Below are 27,294 nucleotides of genomic sequence, written 5' to 3'. Positions count from 1 at the left end.
CTTCTGATCAGGATTGGATTGATGAATTGTCCAACAAATGATTAAGTTAGCCAATCAAGGTAGATTAAGTAGTTAATCAAGGTAGGTGTATAGTTGGTAGAACACGATAAATACGTCGATCACTTAATTACCTAATCAATCTAGCCTATTATCAACGATTGGGCATATTCCTGGTCGGACAGTTTAGGATGTTTGGAAAATAGCTTCAAACATGTACGGAATATATGGGCGAAATCCCATCACTTCATTTGACAAATATATGTATTTTGTCTACAAAAGAAAAAGTAAGGTCATACCAACTTTTTGGAATTCATTTTTGGAAAATTTGTTTGAAAATAAGATTAAAATATTATAATTATATAATAGTAAATGCATTAAAGGAACTGAATGTTTGATGTTTATTTTTAGATTGATGGTTACACGGTTTGATAGCGGTTTGTTACGTCTGGCTCCTATGAATGATGACTTAAATTTTGGATCATCTGAACATTTTGAAGAATCACCAATATGTCAAAGAATGGGTGTCATGGCAGCTTTCAATACTTTTGAAGAATTTCAACCGTACGTGTTATTAAAAAAAATTATCAATTTTTTATCAATTAGATTTACAATTCTGATTTTTTTTTTATGTACCCACATTGAGTTATTGACCTTGATCAATTTGGAAAAAAAACAACATTCTGATGATGATGTGTTTAAGTTCATGAGACGAAGAAACCTATTATATTCTGATACTCCGAGCAGCTAATGTTACCATCTGATTACCAGAACATGTTTTGTATAATAAATGTTAGCACTACGAAGTATTAGAAGCCAATCAAATTTGAATTATTTCTGAAAATTACTTCATGGGTTGTTGTTGATCATGTTCTTAGTTTCTTGTAAATGCTCACATTACCTACAAAAGAATAAATGAGCAACAGCCTTAAACTGCTGTGGCGGGGGGGGTGGGGGAGGAGTTGGATGGCCGAATGGTTAGCACATGCGTGCTGCGCTGTATCATACGGTCTGTCATTGAGTCAAATGGCGGGGTTTTGATTCCCCAGTTGTACGTGACAAGGAGTAGGGTCGCCTGTCCAACCTCATGGGTGTCCTCCGGTTTCCTCCCACTGCTAAAGACCCCTACGCGCAAGCGAATTATTGAAATAAAATTGAACCATGTGTTAGTCCCAAAATGACCTAGTTTGTGTCGAGTGGAAGTTAAACCCCATTACTCTCTCTCTCCCTTAAACTGCTGTGGCCGTATGATTTGTTACCTGGCATTCTGTCTTTATAATTGCTAAACAAGACACTATGTTTTTCAGAAACTTTCATTATTTATTGGAGAGATTTAACTGTGAATCCCCCCCTAATAGTCCAGCTATAGGATTACATGATAATGGTTATGATCTGGATGCTGAAACCTTGTCCAATCGGGTAATTATTATTTTTTTTTTCCACATCTGGTTCTGTAATTGTGAAGTATTTGTTATATTTCATACTGTATAAATACTGTAGTCACTCAGTTTTATTTAGCCGTTTTTAAGAACTTTAACATATACTTTTTCAAGTAGGCTAATGCTTGAATTTTCTGCTAAATGGCCGCATTTTATGATGTTTAGATAATTACATCGTTTTACTTCCTCTTTAATATAAATGATAGTTGCTCTAGTATAAATGATCATTTTGTATTTGATTTTTCAGAGTACCTCAGATATAGATGATCCTATTCATATTATAAATATTGGTATACATAGTCATGCTGAATTAAATGATGATGTTATTTCTGGTCAGTTTCAAGCTTTCTGTAAAGAAAATGTAAGTCTGTGTTAATGACAAGGTATAATTCATATGAGTTAAAACTTTGCTCCCTCAGCAATCTTACTCAAGTTATTACATTTGGGGGTCATGGTGGCTAAGTGGGTAAGACACTGGCTCGCTAGCCTGGAAGTTAAGTGTTCGATTCCTGCATTGGCCAAGAAAGTTCATCCTGATTTTCCGGTGTGCAAGGCTCACACTGTCGGTCGCCAAAGTCGCAATTTGCGATAAAAATATGATGAAAGTGGCAATTGAGAGAGAGAAATGGGGTTTACCGTCCACTCGACACAAACTAGGTCATTTCGGGACTAACATGGTTTTAATTTTATTTCAATAATTCACTTGCGCGTAGGGGTCTTTAGCAGTGGCAGGAAACCGTTGGACCCGGAGAAAACCCATAAGGTTGGACAGACGACCCTACTCCTTGTCACGTACAACTGGGGAATTGAAACCACGCTAGCTGACTCAATGACAGACTTTATGGTACAGCGCGCACATGCTAACCATTCAGCCATCCAACCCCCCTAAAGTGGCGATTGAAATTTGATTTTGGCGATAATGTTTTGCGGTAATGACGATACTTTTTTAGAACTGGCGGAAAGAAATCTTAAAATTCTAATCGTATTTATCCTGGATGACCTGGCGCCTGGTACGTTCGGGCATTTTTATGCGCGAACTCTTAGTTTTTTTTTACTGGCATGCGCACAGGTACTATTTCTTTTTCTTTTAACAAGTACCCAAATCGGGGATTTCGTGCGGAGGTAGTTCGGAGGTAAACAGTCTGTGAAGTACAACACTTGCCACTGTACCTGTGTATCGCTAATTATAAACCGAATGTGTGAAGACAGTTCATACATATCACTCAAAAATTTTTCAGTACAAACTCAATTGATTCACGCTCGATTTGCTACTAAACAAACCCATCGGTTTATTTTCTCAACAGTGTGACCCGAAGTGACCGCGGATTTATTGACCTTGTATGAACTTATCCATAGCTATATCCTTACACCGAGAGAAATTATCTAGTCTCGGTGAAAGAACCATGGTCATCTGGTAGAAAATTACTTTTGTATTTTTTGGAACGGAAAACAGTGTTTTTAGAAGCAAACTAACCTGCCGCACATGAGGAAGTCATTATACTAATAATAAAAGGCGAGACCTCTTTTTGCGGCGCAGGCTTATCACTGAGTAGTAAACCGTCCACAAACAATAATATAGGAAGCCTAGTGACGAGTGTAGTACTGTAAGTAGGCTATAGACTATAGGTTTGAGTCGAGATTACTCGCTTTCAGTTTACTCTGTTTTTGCGATAACCAATTATGTGAGAAATACCATACTGACATTCGGTTTTTAAAAGTTGTACGCGAACTAAATGCGTTTGTTAGATACTGACAGAGCAGCCCTGAGTCGAACAATCGCCGCCCGAGCTGTCTTCGTCAGCTAGTTTCACAATATCGTGCAATAGGTGTATTAATGTGATTTTTAGGTTTAACCCCGCAAACAATGCCAAAATAGTGTTTTCACTGCTTACAGAAAACTGAAATTTAAAAAAAAAAAATGTTATGAGGGTGACCCTCCCACACACTCCCTATCATGCCTGGCACATACTGTCAACATTGTATATTTTTCCGTTTCCGCCCTTCCCCCCCACAATATATATTTCACGGCTACGTTGCGACGGTACCAGCATACCCAATTGTTGAGAGCCATTACATCACTCCTGTCTAACAAATCATAAAGCTGTGGTGTTACGATGGCGGCATAGTATTTCACCGTAACACTACAGCCACTCTAACCATTCATAATACATCTAACTATCCCTTTACAGCACTTCACTCCCTACACATTTCCCCTCGTCCTACTTTCCCAAACGTCAACAACACATCTCATACATCCAGTTCGCTGATTAACCCTTGTACCACGTCTACTGGATTAACCATTATTGAGTGTCAATCACATGGCGGGATACTATAAATTAATCAACTGACTGATAATCCGGATCGCGTCAATGAGTAATACTAATCAGTTGTCTTGGATTAATGATTAGTTGATTGATAATTGCCAATGGTGTATATAAAGCCTATCTCAAGTCATTATTTACTCCTAATGATTAATCCAAGCGGTGATTATTTGATATTTCGTTTCGTCTTTAAAAAAAAATGGTAATACATGTAATCAAGATGGCCAAAAGTTCCTTTCAAAGAGAATTAAATATTTTGATAGCTGAATTCCGTCCGTTTACAGTGGCTTCATGTACGGAATTTAAAATATACAAGCATGCCGATAGAATATCATTATTTCAAATTATATTATCACCCCTGGTCGATAATAGTGACAATTCTTGTGAGAGAAAACAGTTCACCATTTGTATCATATTAACGTTGTTAAGACCACAATATTACTGTTAATTATAACCATTTTATTCCTTCTGACATTACATCAAAACCCCGCCATGAGCGGCCATTCACTCCCGCCAACCGGTCACTCACTTCCCGTCTACCGCACATGCTCACCCGAATAACTCACATTACATCATAGACATAATTGACATGAATGATTCACATTATATAAACACAGATAAATATTAACAATCTCCCCTTTTTCTATTTTTATAGGAATACAAACAAAACCTCTAGAGAGACTACCTAGTCTTAAAAGTAACCATTTGAGAATAAACAGACAAACATAAACATAACATCTCATATACTAATTTAAATACAGTGTAATAAGAACTAATAAACTAAATTCAGAGATCCTGAATTAAAAACTTCTAGTAACTGTTTATTGGATACACCCTTTTTTGTAAGACAATCAGATACTTGTTTGCTACTAGGTATCCATTCAATTTTTAGTAATTCACCATTAGCTATCATTTGTTTAATACTTGCAATATCAATCCTAAGTCTCTTTTCCTGTACTAATTTAGTGGAATAAATGTTTTCATAGATTGACTTGTTATCAGTTAAACATATCAATGGAATTTTATTTGACTTGACATCTTTAAATAACATTTCACTTAGAAGAGACCTAATAAAATATGCAGTATCAATACCATCAACAATTGCCAAAGTCTCGGAAGCAATAGTACTTTTAACGACCCGTCGAATTTTTCGTGATGACCAAGCAGTAGGTGCACTCTTCTTGTTGTCATCAACAATAAATACCAAATAGCCTTCAGCACTTGATATACCATCACTCATGTTAGCATAAGAGGCATCCGAGAATATGACAATTTTGAGATTTTGTAACAAACTCATTTTTGGAAATAAAAGTTTACATTCATCTCCCTTTAATTTTCTAACCATTTTGTTTGCTTTTAAAATGTCCTCTACAAGCGGTTGTTTTAAAGAAACAGTAAGATCCAGTACATCATAACACAAATCGGGACGTGATTGGGTAGATACCCAATTTACCTGTCCAATGATTTCACGCAAAAGTTTAAATTCATCATTTGTCAAGTTATCAAACTTCCTTCCTGAACGACCAGGTGCAAGTCTGATTTGTGTTATCGAGTTAATGTAATTTTCTTGATGTAAAGTAATTCCTTCATCAGACTGATTAATTTCTAATCCAATGTATTTAAAAGTGTTTTCTTGTATTCTCCCAGTCACAAATTTTGCAGTCATATGATCTACTACTTGTTCTTTAAATTTTAAAGTTCCAGCCCAAATAAAGTCATCAATAGGCAAGATGAAAATACCTGCAAGAGAGGTATCTTCATACCAAAAGAAAAATGCAGGATCTACAATAGATTGTACACAAGATTTAGATTTAAGTTCATTAGACACACTCAGAAACCAATTTCGAGATGCATCAACAAGGCCATAAACACACTTATTCAATTTCCAAACAATTCCCTCACAATTGGCTTCAAGTGGTGGGGCTAAATATACATCTCTTAAAAATTGGTTTCCTTGTAGAAAGGCAGCTTTGATGTCAATAGAATTTGGACTCCATTCTAATATTGAGATTAATACAAAGAATAATCAAATACTTTCTTTACACGCCATTGGCGAGTCAGAACGCACACTCTCCTCCTCAAAACCACGAGCAACAAGTCTTGCTTTAACAATTACTGATCCGTCAACCTCCTTATTGGTGATCACCCATCTGGTGCTAATAGTTTTTTGTCCTTCATCTTTTACCTCATTGTACACATTGAATGTTTTCCAATTTGCTAGTTCTTTTGGTTTGGCATTCTGAACTTCACTTTCCAAAGATAAATTCTGATACTGTACGATGTTTGTTTGTTGATCTATATTTGTATATTCCCACTCTAAATTCTCACTGGCAAAATCAAGTCCCTTTTTGGTATTTGTGTCCTCATTCTGTATATTTAAATATGACCAATATTTACCACTAGCCTTGCCGCCTTTACTTATAACAGTAGCTGTTGTCCAGGGTTGATCGTCACCACATCTATACTTAATACGATCGTTAACATGAGGAATTTTAATGGAATCTCCTCTATTTTCTGTTGCATTCTCTATTAATGGTAAGTCATTATTTTCAGTAGTATTGTCATTATTAACTTCATTGTGTGTTAATAAATGACTTGGATTATTGTCATCTTCTTCCTCTGGAAAAGAAGCAAAACTGCTGTCAGGTTTATGTCTGTTGTCAGGTGTGTCTATAATGTTGTCTGGAGCATTTCCTACACTTGACTTCTCACTGAGGGAAGAGTTTTTAAATTCATCACCAACACGTATCAATCGGCAAGGATGTACTTTTACATAAATGCTTCCATGCCTTACAAAAACTATTTTGCCGTCTTGTCCAATTACTCGGCCAGGGCCGTGCCACCTGTTTGAATCATCGCGCTTATAATAAACATTGTCACCATGTTGAAAGAATTCGCCAGAAACCCAAACCTGATGTCTTAACGCTCGCCTGATACGTTCAGCAGACTCGGCCGCTACAAATGCTCGACGACCTGAATGAAGGGCATTAAGATGTGCAGCAAAAGTTTTATTTATTGTTGTACCTTCCAAAGCAGGTAGCCTATCTGAAAAGACGCATGGGGGGTTTGGGTTGGCTCCAAAAACAAGTTGGTATGGGCTCCAGCCATACACCATATGAAGACAGTTCTTAGCGTTCACTGCCCAAGCTAGAGCAATATGTAACTTCATATTTGGAAAGTCTTCTAATATTTTAGCAACACAATCATCAACTACAGCATGATTCCTTTCGCAAATACCATTTTGCCATGGACTAAAAGCAGCAGTATTAAGAACCTCCACATTCAAATTCTCACACATCTCTGTAATCTTCATTTGCAAACTCTCCGCCATTGTCTGCTAGAAAACGCTTTGGAGTTCCAAAGCCTCCCCCGATCCATTTCGTCATGACTTGCTCAATAATTACGGATGGAGTCTAATTGTGTATAACACTAGCAATTGAAAACTGTGTAGCCATGTCGATCATGTGAAGAAAATAAATCCCATCCTTCCATTTCTTGAGGTCCATAGCAACCGCCTCATTGAAATCAGACGCTATTGGTAACGACACAACTGGCCTTGGTGGAGTGCGTTTGTACCTTTTACAAACATCACAGTTATGGGTAACATCATCTATGCATTTTTGATATTCATCATCATAAATCGTTGCATCTCGTAAAAGAGCTTTCAATTTTTCGGCACTGGGATGAGCAAACTGTTTATGTAGTTTCTCTACAGTCTTAAGTTTATCACTGGTATTAGCACTGGTACTAATAAATGTCTCATTTATCAGAATATCATTTTGCTGAAGTTCAACACAGTAATGTCCAGCGTCCGTACAATGTAAATGAACTACTTTTCCGAAAATTTCAGCCATATCATTCTCCAAATCTAATTTGACCTTAGCTCTTTTCATGGATTCCTTGCTAAGTAAAAGAGGTATATCACTTGTTACAACATCACTGGTTATATCACACTGAACACCAGCAATGGTACACGGAAATGTAATTTTTTCACGAGATTTCATCCGCTGACCGCCACCAAATTTGAATATAGTATCACTTTTGTGACGCACAACTTTATTTAAATCTTGAGAGCTCAGACTATCTAGATAACAGTTCATCCAACCTTCTCCAGCAACAGTAGATGTGCAGGCACTGTCAAGAACAGCACAATTCATAGCTTCACTGGTGAAAACCTCCATTTGTCCTTTAATATTACCAGTGAACAACACAGCCTTTTCATATGAATCTGGACAATCCTTTAGCATGTGTCTAATGGATTGACAACTGCTACATCTAAGTGGATATCCCTTTGGTCCAAGTAGATTCAGCTTTTTGGAAAATTGATATCCAACAGGCTTATTTTGATTAGATTGATATCTTTGAGTATTATTTTGGAATGTTTTAAACTTATAATTTTTGTCATAAGTGAACGCTGTAAACTATTGTTTCTTGACCACCTATTACCAGTCAAATAAATTTCTTCTTCGCCATCTTGACTAAAAAGTGCTGACGACTCCACTTTAATACTAGATTTGGATTCAGCTTTATCAGATGTACACGTAATAGCCTGTTGACCAAAAAATTTCTTTAGTGATGAACACATCTGTGTGAATAAAGTCAGAGGTTGAGCATAATCCACACCTGTTAATACAAGTTTACGATCTTTATTATCCAACCCAGCATTGTTTAACAATTTAAAACATAAGTCTCCATTTTCATGTCTGGTTGTCTCCTGAAACGATCAAATTCTGTATAAACTTCATATGCTTCAGATAGCTGGTCTTTTTTAAACAATTTATCCATGTATTGAATTAATGCCTTCATTCCATCATCAGATTTCAAAGTTTCTAAGGGTAAGTCACTAAAAACTTTGTCACGAATTCCACTAGGATCATGTTCATCAAATGTTAATGCAACAGCTTGCGCTTGTTTTGATTTGTCTAAGTCTGTGAGGCACTGCCAAGCTTTGATCTCATCTACCCATCTCGAATATGGTTTACTATCAGAAAAGAGAGGCGGGGCTTTGTACGCAGACGTCATGTTTAATATTATTTCACTCAAACTATTACCCCAAACAGACTGCTTTACTTCTAAAAGTCCTCCATTTATACTGTAAATACTACATATGAATATGACTAAAGCCACAAAAATGTTTCCAACAATTGTAATCATTAAATATTTTCTGAATTTATACTACGCTTGTCAATTTATAAAACTCTTTTAGTCCCGGTTTACTTTTAATAATTCACTTCCTGTTGATCGCTGTCTCGTTCACACTCAAGTTCAAGGTCACTTTTGACAGTTCGCTAGCTGTGATAATTTTTCAACACTTTTGTCGCCTACTACTCCAGAAATGTGCGTGAATCACTTTCCATCGGTCTTGGAAAACCTCGCTCTGCTACCATGTTAAGACCACAATATTACTGTTAATTATAACCATTTTATTCCTTCTGACATTACATCAAAATCCCGCCATGAGCGGCCATTCACTCCCGCCAACCGGTCACTCACTTCCCGTCTACCGCACATGCTCACCCGAATAACTCACATTACATCATAGACATAATTGACATGAATGATTCACATTATATAAACACAGATAAATATTAACAAACGTCGCCAAAATGCTCTAAAAGTTAACGATGAGTATAATTGTAAGCATCTCTTACAAATAGAATTGCAATTTATATCGTTCTATCGGGGATTCAGATTCTGATACTTTTAAGGTACCTGAAGATAACAATAAGCCCACTGTACACATAAATTTATAGAAAATTGGCAATCCTTGGGTGAGGTTTGACATGTAAATACTGAAAATATATTGTACAGTACGGTGTTCAAATAGACTAAAGTCACCAAAAATAAAATCTGATCTTATGAAATCCAAACTTTGCTAATCTATTATTGAAAGACAGATTTTTAAAGTTGTTGTATATTTTATTGTAGATATCGGTAATTGTTTTATAATAAACCTAGCTGAGATATAAAATTGTTAGATGTCTTTTTCATCACACATTTTTGGCAGATAAAATATTCCAGTTGGCGGAAAAAAATATGAAAGTTTTTTTTATATAAAAATTATCATCCATTTTGGCGGAAAAAAATTGATAGCCAGTGTGAGCCCTGCCAGCGTGGTTCCCCTTTGTCGGTGATGCAGGACGGAGGGCCTGACAAGGACAGCTGTCTAGTCGTTCGATGGGACAGTAAACCAAGGACCAGTGTACACATTGGCTTGCACGTAAAAGATCCCTTGACAGTTGGAATTCAATATAAGAGTAGGCTGTAGTGCCCATGTCAGGGCAAAATTTCCCTCATAGCACACTGTATGGCATATGCCCGTCTTAATTAGACCAGTTTGGAATAGAACAGTAGGACGTTAAACCCCATTTCATTACATTTATTTACAATCACTGATGAATCAGTTAGAACTAAAATTATTTTTTTCCATAAAGTCATCTACAGTGGCAAAAAAAAGTCTTTGGCATCCCTGTAAATGAAAATTTTGGTTGATTCAAGAGATAAACTATATGCCTGGGTTATAACAACTATATTGGTTTAGAATTTAAAGGAAACTTGTGTTAAAATTGATCAGTTTGAATGATTTTTGGACATATCTTTTTTGCCTAATACTACCTTTGATTTTGTATGATTTTAGACTATATATTTGACTTTTATTCTGACTTATCCTTTTAACTAACATGTATGGAAAATATTTTATGAAAATATTTGCTGTATTTTATTAACAGGAAGCAGCTCTATATGAAAGAGGAATTAGAAGAGTGACATTTGTCGTTTTATATAAGAGAAAGATACCTAAATATTTCACATACAGAGCTAAGTTTGAAGTAAGTACATGGACATAGGCGTGTATATTTACTACGTACAACTTGTGTGATGTGTTTGTATAGATCAGAATAGCAAGACTGGTTTTGTCCCTTTCACAAATTCAACAACTTGATTATTATTATTCTTTTGATTCCTTCTAAATTGCATAGATTGTAATCTATATTATTTTGATTGATTCTGTATGATTTTATGTTGAGCCTATTTCAGTTTTCGATTGAATGGTCTATTTCTTTTTCAAAATTGATGAAAATTATAGATCTGAATTAAGATATGAACTTATATATCTACACAAGTTTTACAGTTGTCAAAATATGATCTAATCTAAGATAATCTATGAGGAGGATGAGTGATATTACTGAAATACCAGAAAGAATTTCTGAAATATTGTTCTGTTTGGAGGGGTTATACAGAGGTTATGCCTAGTCCTCCAATCCCATTCAGAATATGTCCCGACCCTAACATCAAGTCATTCAAATTGTAAACTTTCGTTCTGTTTAATTTTTCAGTTTTTCACTCTGCTACATCTCAGTTAAAGGGCCAATCCCGATAATATTTTGGAGAATAAAACAGCTTAATTTTGTGTTAAAATCCCTTAAAATCCTCTAACTTAGGACTGAGCAACTAACTAAAACATATGAGATACGTTTTCAAACAACTTAAACCCGTCAGTCTTCATCTGGAAATGGAGACCAGTGTCCCAAGCTGTATTATGCGGTGTCTGGATAAAACCAGACTTTTATTTCATAAAAATAATGTGTAGGTGAAATTTACCTTTCGTTATCAAGTACAGCACATGGGTCATTCATTGTTTAGACCTCTGATGGAACGGGAATCGATTATCAGGTCATCCAACGAAAAAATTCACCCGAAATCTTAAAAGGGTTATGTGTCCGGATAAGCAGTTTTGATGTTCACGCCCAAACGACTCAATATTTTGAGCTGAAAATTTGAGACAATGTAAATACACCATTCCTCTATACTCAGACTTTTATTTTTGAGACTCTGTTCAAATCGGGACAGTCCCTTTAAAATACATGTCTGTATTAGACAAATCAAAACCTTTGATTCAAAATCTTTTGAAATGCTTTGATTATGGTAACATTTGATTGGCATTTTACTATTATTCTTATGTCATAGACTCTTAAACTTTTCCTTAGATGTTAATGGAGTGACCATCAGAATAAACAGAACGAAAAGATCAAGCAGAAGTTGGCTTGTTTACTGATTTTACTTTCATTTTTGGCTTTATCTTTTAACATAAATAACATCCAGTGAAATTGACAATTTTATTTTTTGATCCAATTCAAAGATTTTTTGATGTTAAAGTGTCTATGAAAGTGTTTGTGTATTACAATATATGGTAACATGTTGAACCTTTTTATTACATTTAGCTTTTATGGTTTATTGTTCCACTCCTTTCAAAGAAAGTAGAGAACTATTAAAATGGGTTTCTCTGTCTGTGTATCCTTCACATTTTTGGGACACAAAAATTCTGCTTCTAATTGAGATAGAATGTTAAAACTTGGTATAGATGTTCATTAGGTAAATGTCTTGATGGAAATGGATGAAGAACATTTTATGCTTGGACTAAGCATAGATGGGCGATTTGAGCTATCAATCATTTGAAACATGCTAACTCTGCTTCTATGTTAGCAAGTGTATAGTTTGGTGTATACCTCGACTAAGTTTGATCATGGACCTTATAATACATGTATTATAAGGTCCATGGTTTGATAAGCATTTTCTGCTCAAGTTAAGCAGAGAGTTAAACAATTTTATTGGTCAGTACAATTATAAACGATAAGTAATAAATCAGTGTCATCTATTTATTTTGGGATTGAGGTGGGAGATCAGGCTCATTGTTGGCTTGTAGAATATATAGCAGCTATCTCATCATAGACAGTGGTATATTCAGCTATATCATCATCTGTTACTAATGTCTGACAATAGACATTAGTGAAAGTCTATTTAATAAAATATGTCAACAAATGTATTGTATGGTGATTTTATTGCAGACGGAAAATGAGAGTACTTGGTTCTATAATCCTTCTACTTCTTCTTCATGTAGTGTCAAGGCAAGCTAGCTTATCAACTGTTGCTTGGAATGAAGGCATTATTTTGCCCAAAATAAATACAAATACTTATATCATAACTATTCCACATTACTAACATACCCTTCTCTGGTTCTAGATTCTAAAAATATTTCTGTCAGACATTAATGTCTTTTTGCATTCAATGTATATGTTGCTTAGCCCATTCCTAATTAACAGTTTTAGACAACATTCATTGTGGGGAATATTTGTAGAACTTCCATTTATTTAAATAATCACATCTAAAATTTGCATTAAGAAACCACATGTTCAGAATTTATAATACACAGACTATACTTAGATTTAAACAGATTACTTACCGGTATACTTAGAAATAATATATAGACTACATTTAGAATTACATAGACCACAGTTAAAATTACACAGAGTACATTAGAGTTGATATTATTAGGGGCAATAATATTCAGATTTGTTTTTATTTATTCTTTATATTAAAATTGTCCCACTTTGCTTGAGATTTGCATTTTTCTTTAGTCATTTATTTTACTTTCTAGACCTCATATTTATCACGTCTTAAATCTCTACATCACCATACCAAATAATTAGTGTGTATTTTTACCGTTCCTATGATTTCTGAAAATGTAGATTCCAAATTGATAACTGCGCATGTTCAGGATTAAAGGTAGAAAAGAATGTTTAAAGAATCTCTCACATAACATCATGCTATGGTTGTATATATGCATTACATGGACAGCACTTGACTTAACACAAGTAAAAGGGATCATATATGTTTGGCTGTGTTAGCTGGGGGTGTAAATGTATTTGTTTATTATAGTTTATGAATGACAAGGGTATTTTATTATATCCACATTGTGTGTGGGAGTATATTCTTGTCCATCAATCTGTCAAAATTCTTATAAACAATTTACAGGTCAGAGTTTGTGAGATTTTCAAACTTGCTGAGAGTGTTCGGCTTATCTTAGAAATTTAAAGTGATACATTAATTTAGTTATTGTACAGTCTGTTACTTAAAGGACAGTATTGGTGTCAGTCATAATTACATATGTGATAGAACTGGTTAAATACATTCCAAATATAATTTTAACACAGAGATCATTGCTACGGGAGATGTGTAACAAGCACGTGAAGAAACAGGAAGTGACGCTAAACATGACAAGCACGAGTTATCCTTCTATGTATCTGACTGATGTAACGAGCGATAACAGACCATCGATCTGATTTCATTTCACTGATAATTCCGTTGAAGTTGAAAAGTTATTATATGGGACAGTGAGAGGGTATCTTACAATTCAAAAATAGAATTGGCTGTCACTAGATAAGGATAAACGAGAAAAATAGAAAAATCCTGTGCATTCCCCTGTTTTTATTCATTCTGTTCTTAATAAAAACATGGTAATGCATGGACCTTTTCTAATTTGTTCGTTATCTTTTATCTAATGACAGCCAAATCTTTTTTTGAATTGTCAGATATCCTATCACCGTCTCATATAATAGCTTTTCATTTTCAACTGAATTATCGGTGAAATGAAATTCGATCGCGTGTCTGTTATCGCTCGTTGCTTCAATCAGTTATATAGTAGGATAACTCGTGTTTGTCATGTTTGTCATCACTTCTTGTTTCTTCACGTGCTTGTTACACATCTCCCGTAGCAATGATTTCTGTGTTAAAGTTATATTTGGGATGTATTTAACCAGTTCTATCACATATTTTATAATGACTGACACCAATATTGTCCTTTAAACCTTGTAAAGGCTCTTCAGGTCACAGTTTTGGGATTGTAAATTTTATTTCAAACTGGCTGGGACGGTTTCAACTGTTTAAATGGAATAATCCTATCAAAATTCAGATTTGCTTTTCAATTGTCAAGAAATGTTTGAATCTTTGAGAATTTAGATTTTCAACTTGCTGATATTGTTTGGCTAGTAGTAAAGAGGAATCATGTCAAAATTTATGTGTAGTTATTGCCCTTGACCCGAAAACTGAATAGCCACTTAAAGATGCTACTGGTGGGCAAATATTCATTGCTTGATATTTGTGTTGTATTTTGGAGTTGGTTAGCGTTTTATTATTTAAAGATGATTGTTTTTATTACTGTTGCATTTTGCAAATGATTTCAACTGAGAAACATTTTTATACGCCACATTAAAATATGGTCGTATATTGTCATTGACCTGCCCGTCCGTCCGGCAACCACAATTGCTTGTGGATGCTCTAGAGGCTACAGTTAACATTCTATTGACATTAAATTGATACATGCAGCAAAGAAGACTATTGATTTTCAACAATTTCCGATAATTTCTGCCAGAGTTATGGCCCTTGATCACTTTGAAATATCTTAGGGATGATTGACTTTAAATTGATATACAGTGTGTATGGTCATGAGACGAAGAGGCCTATTGATTTTCAACAATTTCCGATAATTACTTCCAGAGTTATTACCCTTTTATATTAAATGTTAGTATAGGGCAGAACTAATTACTTAATGGGTTGTTACTCATACATTTAGTGTGTTGTAAATGTTTTCATTACTGACAAAAGAAAAAATCTGTGACAACCCTTGTTGACTGCCAGGACAACTTATACTAATAAGCTGCTGTGGGGCATATGTTTCATTGCCTGGCAATCTATCATTGTATATTGTTTTAAAATTTTGATATTTCACAGAAGTGAGTATGTAGATCATCATGTCATTATTAAATACATTTTAATGTCTTATTTCTAAATATTTCACAGATCTACTATTAAGATAAAGTAAATATTGTATATCTGAATTTAATAAAAGCTTATAGACACAATTCGCAAGTTAACAATGTAATAGTTAAGAGTGCTGTTTTGATAATTATGATATACATTACATATATTACTATAATAATAAAATGAATGTCTTTTCAGTTTCATGAAGATAGAATTTATCGCCATCTGGAACCAGGATTAGCCTTCCAGCTGGAGATTAACAGATTACGTAAATTTGATCTAGAGATTATTCCTACTGCAAATTATAAGATGCATTTATATTTTGGAAAGGCCAAGGTATGTTGTATAATTTTGGCTTGTAAACAGAGCTGATCTTAATCCAGTCAATGTATTGTAATGATAAGTTACTAATTATTAGCGTCTGTCAAGGAGGGGGGTTGGATGGCTGAATGGTTAGCGTGCGCACGTTGTATCATAAAGTCTGTCATTGAGTCGACTGGCGTGGTTTCGAATCCCCGGTTGAACGTGACAAGGAGTAGGGTCGCCTGTCCAACCTCGTGGGTTTTCTCCGGGTCCTCCGGTTTCCTCCCACTGCTAAAGACCCCTATGCGCAAGCGAATTGTTGAAATAAAATTAAACCATATGTTAGTCCTGAAATGACCTAGTTTGTGTCGAGTGGACGTTAAACCACATTTCTCTCTCTCTCTCTCTGTCAAGGAATGTGTTTTCAGATGGTATGTAAAAACTTCTACGCATGTACAAATGAAAGATTTCTTAGCAGTTGGTACTTCAAAGAGAAGTTGTAGCAAAATTGCTATAATTTTTACTCTTTAACTTAGTAGCATTGAATTAATTAATATCTTTGGCTAATTATTAGAATCACACATTGCACTTAAATCAAAATGAGTGAATGAGTGACAGATTTACACATAAAAAGAGTTATAATTTGGTAAACATTCAATTCTAGGTTGAAAACAAATATCACATGTGAAATTTCTGGTGTAAGTTTCCACTATCCATATAAGTGTGGTTTTTTACATTATTAGGCTAATGACTAATCACTATACATGTAATAATTTATATCATATTTGATCAATTAGATAATTGAACATCTGGGCCACTTTCCACATCTGACAAAAAAAGACCCATGGTGCTACAAAGAGTATGCAAGATAAAAGTACCTTATTCCTTGCACTATCAATAAGCTGTATACTGTGTTTTACCAATTATTCCGTAGAGCAAAAATTTTAAATACAGTTTAAATACATGACGTGGTACCTAAAATGTTGTATGCAAAATTGTCATACATCATCAGATTTTCTTAATATTTCCATAAAAATTGTGCATGAAGTCCTTTAATGTTCTGTATATATTGGACAATACATCCAGGACTGAAATAAGGAGTGAAGGTTAATAATCAATAGTTTTACATAGTAAAAATGTATCTCCGTGTTGGATAAGTAACTAATTACCGGCCAGTACCATAAAAAAACAGTATTACCTACTTTTGGTGGAGTATATGTTTTTAAAAGTGATGGAGGCAGCTGTATTGGTTACATTTGGATTGTTGTATTTTTATTTGTTATTGACATCTTTTTTTTTAGGTTGTGAAAGGTCAAGAGGTTACAGACTATCGTTTTTTTGTACGATCTATTATTCGTCATTCAGATCTTGTTACCAAAGTAAGTATGCGACATACTTTTATGTTTATTTGTCCCCCGCCTTTCGAAGAAAGCAGAGGACTATTAAAATGGGTCTGTCTGTCCGTCTGTCCGTCCCACATTTTGGAACACAATTACTCTTCTTCTAATTGAGGTAGAATGTCCAAACTTGGTCTAGGTGTTTATTAGGTCAATGTCGCGATGGAGTTCGAAGATGAGCATTTTCTGCTTAGACTAAGCAGAGATAAGCAATTTGATTGGTTGATGCTTTGTTACATGATAACTTTAGTTTAAATTTAGTAAGAGTAAGGACACTTGGTGTATAGTTTTATCACAACAATACCTTGACTAAGTTCGATAATAAGCACTTTCTGCCCAGGGTCCCAAGAAAATTATCCGTCATTTCCTTGCATCTGTAGCTATTTCCCAGACTGGTGTGTTTGATTCGATGGTTTGAGTCATTTGGGATCCCTACAACGGGTTGGGAACGGACATATTTGAGTCTGAGAAAATGCACTTTCAGCAGTAAAAAAGGGCACTGTGGAAAATTAGGGGGGGCGTGCGCCCCTAGCGCCCCCCATTGAATCTGCCTCTGGATAATAATAATCCATAGCTTCTGGTACCAAATGATTAATATAACTCACTGAGGATAATATATCAATAATAATTTTGTCTGTTTCAGGAAGCATCCTTTGAATATCTACAAAATGAAGGTGAAAGAACATTATTAGAAGCTATGGATGCTTTAGAAGTAGCCTTTTCTCATTCTTATGTAAGAAATCTTTTTATCATTTTACCGGTATAACTATTAGTAAGTGTAGGAGGACTGCACTACATGCAAACTAAACCAACAAAACAAACCTGCGGACAAGACATACTACAAAGACATTACAATAAATAAACAAGAAATATCAGATGAAGTGAATGGATCCGGGGGCCAGCTGTAAGCGTCCACTGCGCTGAACAGCTCTGGGCCTGTAGCGACTGATGTTAACGTTGGTCGTCTCTTGAATGGCGATAGTCTGCCAGTTGACGTCATAAGGTAAAACGTCAAACAGTTTAAACAATAAGGGCCATAATCTGGATAAAATCCAGGGAAAAAAAAAGAACAAGAACATTCTGCAGTACGAAGGGCTAAAACTCTTCTCTAACTCTAATAGTAAGTGCAGGAGGACTGCACTACACACAAAACAAAACCGACAATTTTTATGATTTAAAACATGATTTATTAACAGCATTTCAGTTTATTTTTGTTCAAAATTTATGTGACAATAATGGTTATTACATGGGCAAGCTAAAAGACAGTCTCTGACTTATATTTCTACTTCTATTACAGGCGATCAAAACTGATTGTAATCATATCTTCTTAAACTTTGTACCAACTTTAACCCTTACCGAACCTGGAAAGGTAAAACATTATTTTCTAAATTAAAGATCTTACATATTTACATAGGAAATTAGAATATGCAGTTGTTAGTTAGCTAGATACAGAACCATGCAGTTTGTAATGTCAGATCTCCTTGGTCATTAGTTATTTTCAAATTACTGCTGACGTAAATAGTGTAAAGTTTACACTAAATTAATTCTTTCATCAGTAACTTTTGAAAATAATGATATTGTGAAACTTAGTGTATGGTGTAAGGAGATATTGATATTATTGTACTTTTGTAAAGTCTGCTCTAATTGTCTCTTTGTAAGAGTCCAACATTTGTTTGGAAATTCATGAAATTTGATTAATTTATTTGTAGCTTGTATGATATTATTATTATTATAGCTAGAAGATACAGTACGTAATATGGTAATGAGATATGGTAGCAGATTGTGGAAATTACGAGTTTTACAAGCTGAACTCAAATTTACTATTAGGTAATATATAATGTTTAGCCCCAATAATAGATATAGTTTGAGTTGATACATCACATGAGGAATATACAAACATATCAATCAGTTGCCTGGTGTTGAGATTCTCATAGGGTTAAAAAAAAAAGTTCACTTTCCCCTATCCATAGTTTCTTAAAATCTATATGCACAGATTCTGATGCTTGTTCGCTCCAATAGCCTAATCCCTTCACTGACAGTCCCTCCTTTTTATATGCCCACATAGAAATATGTGGACGTATATTGCCGTCGCCCCCGTCCACAATTTCTTGTGAACGCTCTAACGCCAAAAGTTATCAACCAATTGTTTTAAAATTGATATATATGTTGTTCACATTAGTGAGATGAAGAAGCCTATTTAATTTCAATAATTTCTGTTTATTACGTCTAGAGTTATGGCCCTTGTTTCACTTTGTTGAACCTTGTGAACGCTCTAATGCCAAAAGTTAACATCCGATCTTTGTGAAATTTATATGCAATATTTAAATTAGGGAAATGAAGAAGCCTATTGAATTTCAGCAATTTCCGTTTATTTCTTCTAGAGTTATGGCCCTTGTTTCACTTTGTTTAACCTTGTGAACGCTCTAACCCCAAAAGTTATCATCCTATTGTATCTTTCTGAAATTTATATGCATTATTTAAATTAGTGAAACGAAGAAGCCTATTTAATTTCAATAATTTCCGTTTATTACTTTTAGAGTTATGGCCCTTGTTGCACTTTGTTTAACCTTGTGAACGCTTTAACCCCAAAAATTATCATCCTATCTTTCTGAAATTTATATGCATTATTTAAATTAGTGAAACGAAGAAGCCTATTGAATTTCAGCAATTTCTGTGTATTATGTCTAGAGTTATGGCCTTTGTTTCACTTTATTGAACCTTGTGAACGCTCTAACACCAAAAGTTATCATCCGATCTTTCTGAAATTTATATGCATTATTTAAATAAGTGAAACAAAGAAGCTTATTGAATTTCAGCAATTTCTGTTTATTACGTCTAGAGTTATGGCCCTTGTTTCACTTTATTGAACTTTGTGAATGCTCTAACATCAAAAGTTATCTGCTGATCTGTATGAAATTTACAAAAGTTATCTGCTGATCTGTATGAAATTTACATGCGTCATTTAAATTAGTAAAGAGAAGAATCCTATTAAATTTCAGCAATTTCCGTTTATTACTTCTAGAGTTATTAGTGGGGGTTGGATGTCCGAATGGTTAGCACACGCGCGCTGTATCATACGGTCTGCCATTGAGTCAACTGGCGGGGTTTCGATTCCCCGGTTGTACGTGACAAGGAGTAGGGTCGCCTGTCCAACCTTGTGGGTTTTCTCTGGGTCCTCCGGTTTCCTCCCACTGCTAAAGACCCCTACGTGCATGCGAATTATTGAAATAAAATTGAACCATGTGTTAGTCCCGAAACGACCTAGTTTGTGTCGAGTGGACGTTAAACCCCATTTCTCTCTCTCTAGAGTTATTGCCCTTGTTTAACTTTGTGCAACCTTGTTAATGCTCGATTGATGAATGTTATCATCCGCTATGTATGAAATTTATATGCATCATTTAAATTTGTGAAACGAAAAAGCATGTCAAATTTCAACAATTTCTGTAGATTACTTCCAGAGTTGAGACCCTTATTTCAATTTGTAGAACCTTGTGAACCTTCAAACGGCAAAAATTATAATCTGATCTGTATGGAACTGTCTTGTAAAGGCCCCTAATTACCAACAAAGGAATAAATATGCGACAACCTATGTTGCAACCTATCTTTTGTTTCGTTGAGGGGACAAGAGCTGCTGGGCCTCTGAAGGCATCGGGGGCGACCGAGGGGAAAGGTACTGATTTAGTCGCGGCCTTCCCGAGCACTGCGGTGATAGGATTGTCTCTCACAACTTCACAAATTGCACAATTTCAAATTTTGGACGGTATTGGGTTAGAGGGGAAACGATATAGTATTTTTTAATGCGATCCAATATTTTCTCTCCTACAATATTTGACATACTCGAACCTTTTCGAAAACATGCAATACATACTTTGTATCTATTTTCCTCGTGTGATAGCGCGTCTTTCGGTATATCTGACAGTAGTCATTAAAATTAAAAAGTTGTGCTTGTTATTATATAAATGTAATACTGCAAACAATTATGTATAAGTTGGGTGAGCCAGGAAACTTTTGTGATACGCAAGCCAGGAAACTTTTATATTAACCCGGTAAAGAAGCTATTTTTGGAGAGCAGATTCCGCACCTATAGGCCGTGCCTAGCTGTAGCTCTCATATGACACTATAGGTGAACGGAGGTGTCTGTCCGGAATATTTTATATCAACAATTATTATTCCGAATCCCAAAAATCGGACCAGACAATGAAGGCCCTGATAAGGTTTTTGAAAATTCAAGGAATCGATTATATGAATTTACAATTACGATTGTGATACATCATTTTTATACGCCCACATGGAAATGTGGTCGTATATTGCCGTCGCCCCCATCAGTCAGTCCATCGTCCACAATTTCTTGTGAATACTCTACAGACTACTTTTATCATCTGATTGTTTTGAAATTGATATATGTTGTTTGCATTAGAGAGATGAAGAAGCCTATATAATTTCAATAACTTCCATTAATTTCTTCTGGAGTTATGGCCCTTGTGAACGCTTTAACGACAAAATTATTAACCGATCTGTATGAAATTTATATGCATCATTTAAATTAGTAAAAGAAAGAAGCATATTGAATTTCAGCAATTTCCACAAAAGTTATTATCCGATCTGTATGAAATTTATATGTATCGTTTAAATTAGTAAAACGAACAAGCCTATTGAGTTTTAGCAAATTTCTGTTAATTACATCTCGAGTTATGGTCCCTGTTTAACTTTGTTGAATCTTTTGAACGCTTGAACAACAAAAGTTATCACCTAATCTGTATGAAATTCATATGCATCATTTAAATAAGTAAAATGAAGAAGCCTATTGAATGTCAGCAATTTCCGTCAATTACTTGAGTTATGGCCCTTGTTTTACTTTGTTGAACCTTGTGAACGTTCGAACGACAAAAGTTATCATCCAATCTGTATGAAATTTATATGCATGATTTGAATTAGTAAAACAAAAAAGCCTGTCGAATTTCAACAATTTCTGTAGATTATTTCCAGAGTTACGGCCTTGTTTTAGTTTTTAGAACCTTGTGAACCCTCAAACGACGAAAATTATAATGTCATCTGTATAAAATTGTCTATTAAATTCCCCTAATTACCTACAAAAGAATAGATATGCGACAACCCTTGTCCACTGCTCGGACGATTTAGCTGCTGTGGGCGTATGTTTTGTTGTATACCATTGTTTGAAGCCACCCACGTCTATGAGTATCTCAACACACCCGTGAGGAGAAAGGATTTACGGAGTAACAACAGTGACAAAAAAGATTGTTGGGAATAGAGGAATTTTGTTTTAGATTGAATTATAATGTATTAATATTTCAGAATTTCTACAACAGGAACAAGTTTTCCAATAAGATTATTTCTAACTAATGACAGTGGTTATTATCTAGATATAAACTTATATAGAGAAATAACAGACCAAAGAACAGGACAGGTAAATATTATATATCTTCAGGCAATTCAAATAAAATAAGTTGTTTCTTGGGCACCGCCCGCACACAAAAATGGTTGTAGTTTTTTTATTGTCTTGATGAAGAAAAAAAGTATGTAACGCCTGAACAAACATCTATACGCAAGTCATAAAAAAAATATTCAGCATGTGTCTCATACATGTATTTCAATTCAAGTGTATTAAACGGATTCAGATGAAAATACTTATTTACAGGTCTTTATTATCGACATTAAAAGAACCTCCATTTTTGTATCACTTAATATTAGTTACCGCACCTGATGAAATAGTTTATTTGTTTACGTCGAACCTCATTGACAACAAAATTTGAATAATTCAATCTTATTTGGCTCATTATTGTCGGCTTCAGTCGCTCAATGGTTGAAAAAGCCTATTGATAAAACAATGAAATGGCCACTGTGGCATCTTAATTCAATCTAAATTACAACTGGTTAATTATTACTTGTTAATTTAAGGAGTCAATTAACTTGCTTGTTGGCTACAATAATAGTCATACCTTAGTGACCGAGAATCAACCATATGGTTCAGAATCCAAGTAATTAGCACATTTAACGGTAATTTTGATAATCTGGTAAATAAACAAAACAAGCTTGATATACATAACAGGTCCAGTAAGTTGCTTTCATCAAATTGAGCCACATGACGAAAGAAGATGACCTCTGTATGGATTGTGAATCGCGCCGTCTTTGATAATATATATTTCCAACAATCTCCAATGCCAAATCCCTATGACACGTGATATGCATCGGTTTGAATTAGGTCAATAAACCAGCGATTGTTAGAGTTAGTTTTAAATAGTGTTTACCATTATTTTTATACGCCCACATAGTGTAAAAGTAGGTAAAACCAAGGTTGTGGAGCCTCTAGAGATCACAATTTTTATCCAATTTTGATGAAACTTAAAATATCTTTATATCCCAAGGATCTGGGTTCCTTTTGATAGTTGCACATTTTGGACGGTAAATTTTTGGATTATGGCCCCTTATTGTACAAAAAATCGTGTTTTTTAGCTTGTTCTCTATCCAGCTCTTGCAAATGTGGGCGTATCTTGCATGGCAACCGCTTGTTTTGATACACATACCGACAGAGGCTTAGTTTTTAAAATTGTGGTTATTAATAACAACTATGGCATAGTCCTACGGAATTTTATTTTAAAGCAATTTTAATAATGGTTGTCACATGATCATTGTGCCATTGATCTTTCATAAAAACATAAATTTTTGACAAAAATCTGTACGGTTCCTGTGATAGACATGGTGAAGAAATGCCATGGTGCCGTATCAGCTTATTTTAGATACAGCATTTTCCAATACTGGCTGTTGGAGAAGAATCCTAATTTCTTATTACAACTGCAAAATCTGTTAACAAGGAGCAGCATTACAACGAGTGTTTTTAAGGATCCCACAAGCAGCAATTACCTTAATACAAAATTTGTAGTTCCATTCAATACTAATTGTCATTGATTGAGGATGAGTTTTCTGATTAATAGTTTGACTGATTACAGGTTATGTTTCAAGCTTATGGAGCTAAACAAGGACCATATCATGGTTTATTTGTTAGTTCACCTTATTTAACTAAAGATCATCTACAATTAAAACGTTTTCAAGCTCAATCCAGTGGTACAACCTATGTTTATGATTATCCGGACATGTTTAAAATGGTTTGTATATTTTATAATATCTTTGTCCCCACCAAAAGAGTGTGAGCATATAAAAGGCAAATTTCATAGTCACAAATCCATGTCCTACTCTGGATTCGTCCCATACAAAATGCTGGTCATTCACAAGATCATGTCTACCTTACATTAAATTGAATCCAGATTTGTCAACCTTTTCGTTTAGGATTTCAGTCTGGAAAGAGAATAAAGATACAATTTTTTCGCAATCAAACTTTTTCTAATTGTTGTAGGTAGCCTATCCTCTGTCATCCGTATGGTTTGATTTCCACTTGATAACTTTAGTTTGTGATCAGGGCTTTTAAGATTGAGTATATTGCATCCTGACATCAAGTCATTCTTCAATTTTTGTTTTCATTATATTTTACCATGTATTTTCAATGAATATTAAAAATGAAATTTTTAGTTTGTATTACTATGAATCTTTCATATTTCTGTGGATTTAAGATATCTGAATTATTGTATGCATTTAATTTATTTTAGGCCCTGTTTAAATTATGGAAGGAATATTATTTCCAAACTAAACAGACAGATATAGAACCAACAGATGATGTATTTCAATCTATAGAACTCGTTGTTGATAACCATGGTAACCTTCTACAACAAAATAGACTTCCTGGTGAAAACGAGGTTAGTTAGAGATTAACAATAGAATATTAAAATGAGGTCAACAAGTTGGATACTGAATGTATTTCACTTGCTAAAACTTATTAGATGTTTCCTGAATTTTTAACAGATAACAGTTGAACTTTTTTCATGGTAAATATTGTAATAAGTGAATTTGTTTTTCAGATTGGAATGGTTGGCTGGAAGATGTCAATGAAAACACCAGAATATCCAGCAGGACGTGAGATTATTGTTATAGCTAATGATATGACACATAAGATTGGATCATTTGGTCCTCAAGAAGATATTCTATTTCAGGTATAGACTTCCATGTTACACATTTTGTCAGGTCGATTTTTACAGTGGACCAGATTGAACTTACTAAGCATTCCATCTTAAATATTGATTTTGTTTTTTTAGCATCATTGTTTCCTTGGGTTGCTGTCATACAGAACCCATGATTTCTTTTAATCTTGAATATAATCTGCCGTCTGCTTGGGTTTTTATACGCCCACATTTTCATGTGGACGTATATTGTCGTCGCCCCTGTCCGTCCGTCCGTCTACAGTCTACAGGTCACAATTTTTATCTGATTTCAATGAAACTTGAAATATAGGTTTATCACCCTAAGATCTCGGTTCCTTTCGATATTGGCATCTATCGGACCGTAACTTCATGGATTATGGCCCCTGATTGTACGAAAAATCACGTTTTTGGCTTGTGAACACTGTAGAGGTCACAATTTTTATCCGGTTTTGTTGAAACTTGAAATGTAAGCTTATAACCCAAAGACCTTGATTCCTTTCGATATTCGCGCATATCAGACCGCAACTTCCTGAATTATGGCCCCTGATTGTACGCAAAAACGTGTTTTTTGGCTTGTGGACCCTATAGAGGTCATAATTTTTATCCGATTTAAAAAAATGTGTTAAATATCACCGTTACACCCTAAGGACGGCTGAGTTCGAATTTCGTGAAAATCGGCCCAAAACTGACAGACAAAATGGCCGCCGTTCGTTCTCAAATAGCGTAAAAATATGGTATATCAAGGTTGTGGATCCTATAGAAGTCACAATTTTTATCAGATTTTGTTGAAACTTGAAATGTAAGTTTATAACTCAAAGATCTTGGTTCCTTTCGATATTTGCGCATATCGAATTGTAATTTCCTGAATTATGGCCCTTGATTGTAGGAAAAATCACTTTCGTTTCAGCTTGTTTTCTATCCATCTCTCGAAAATGTGGGCGTATCCTGCCTGGCAGCCGCTGGTTTTTTTATTGTTAGACCTATTATTTACGTTTAGATACTATAAATACATTTTTCAGAGAGCATCTGAACTAGCTAGAAAATTGGGTTTACCACGTATTTATATAGCAGCTAATAGTGGAGCTAGAATAGGTCTAGCTGAAGAAGTTAAACATTTGTTCCGTGTAGCATGGTTATGTAATAAAGATCCTAACAAGGTACTCTTCATGTTTTTACTTTGATTATGATTTGGAGAAGATGAACATGCCATGAGTTATCTCTCTTGATGCACTGTTTTAATAAAATCACTTTACATAATATTAATAGGCTGTCGGAACTGGGTTTTTTGTGGCAGAAATGTGCAAACTAAGCTTTCTTGGTTTTAAATGATAGATTACACCCAGTAGTATTACAGAAAAAAACGACCCATCAGTTGGCCAAAGAGGATTTTTTTAGAGGCCTCAAAGTTTTCGGACAGTCGAATCGAATTTATTTGGCCCTATGGATTTTTTTTCAAGTTTTCACACTACTAACTGTTAGAATCATGGATTTACTTTGTATCCAACACATATTTCAGAACGTTTTTGTTGAGACCAGAAAAAGATTAAATATTTAGTATTATACATGGCATAACAACTGCAACGATTAGTAGCCTACCATTATCAGAATCATATCCATTATTATGCCAATATTGGTGATTCTATGACGTATTTTCTTAGGTATGACATCATCAACACACATACGGGACAAAATAAGCTTATTAGTCCAGGCAAGATAACATAAATGCAAGCAGTTGCTGCAATAGAAATGCCGACCACGGTTTATGGTCGGTCTAGACGTATATTAGGCCTATCACCATAAAAAAGTCCCAGTCTAAATTCCATGCCCAAATTGGTTAAATTGGCCCAAATACAAAATGGCCGCTGGTTTTGGCTTTTAAATTCCAATTTCTACCCATTTATCATAATAATGATCGAGTTTGTTATCAAAATATACGTTTTCGGGGTAACTGAATCCATTTCCATACACACTTTTGTGATAGGTGTTACCGCTGAGTCAATATAGGGGGTTATTCAATATGACGTTCAGTTTTGGCGGGAAAATTCGAATTTTACATAAGGATCAAATTTGGAGATTAATGAAACTCCTATTAGACCTAATACAATGACATTCATCCAGTATCAAGAAAATTTCATTTGGAATGTCTCACTGCGGTAGCGGCGTAGGGGTATGTCGACTGGGGCCATTCCCAGGT

General features: G+C 34.8%; 1 protein-coding gene across 1 annotated transcript in view; it reads left to right on the top strand.

Moving 5' to 3' along the window:
• LOC126809473 (acetyl-CoA carboxylase) overlaps window positions 1-26,281 on the top strand; it is an 89,764-nt gene extending 63,483 nt beyond the window's left edge. The window contains exons 27-41 of the mRNA XM_050534081.1: window positions 409-561; window positions 1,305-1,416; window positions 1,684-1,797; window positions 10,486-10,584; window positions 12,601-12,660; window positions 15,551-15,688; window positions 16,957-17,034; window positions 17,696-17,785; window positions 18,350-18,421; window positions 18,788-18,879; window positions 22,366-22,477; window positions 24,018-24,173; window positions 24,672-24,818; window positions 24,981-25,112; window positions 26,120-26,281. Of these exons, the coding sequence (XP_050390038.1) occupies window positions 409-561; window positions 1,305-1,416; window positions 1,684-1,797; window positions 10,486-10,584; window positions 12,601-12,660; window positions 15,551-15,688; window positions 16,957-17,034; window positions 17,696-17,785; window positions 18,350-18,421; window positions 18,788-18,879; window positions 22,366-22,477; window positions 24,018-24,173; window positions 24,672-24,818; window positions 24,981-25,112; window positions 26,120-26,281 (1,717 nt within the window). The remainder of the gene's footprint in view (window positions 1-408; window positions 562-1,304; window positions 1,417-1,683; window positions 1,798-10,485; window positions 10,585-12,600; window positions 12,661-15,550; window positions 15,689-16,956; window positions 17,035-17,695; window positions 17,786-18,349; window positions 18,422-18,787; window positions 18,880-22,365; window positions 22,478-24,017; window positions 24,174-24,671; window positions 24,819-24,980; window positions 25,113-26,119) is intronic.
• Window positions 26,282-27,294: the final 1,013 nt, after the last annotated feature.

This window comes from Patella vulgata, chromosome 2 (genome assembly GCF_932274485.2).
Source record: "Patella vulgata chromosome 2, xgPatVulg1.2, whole genome shotgun sequence".
NCBI lineage: Eukaryota > Metazoa > Mollusca > Gastropoda > Patellidae > Patella > Patella vulgata.
This window is presented reverse-complemented; position numbering and strand designations above follow the sequence as displayed.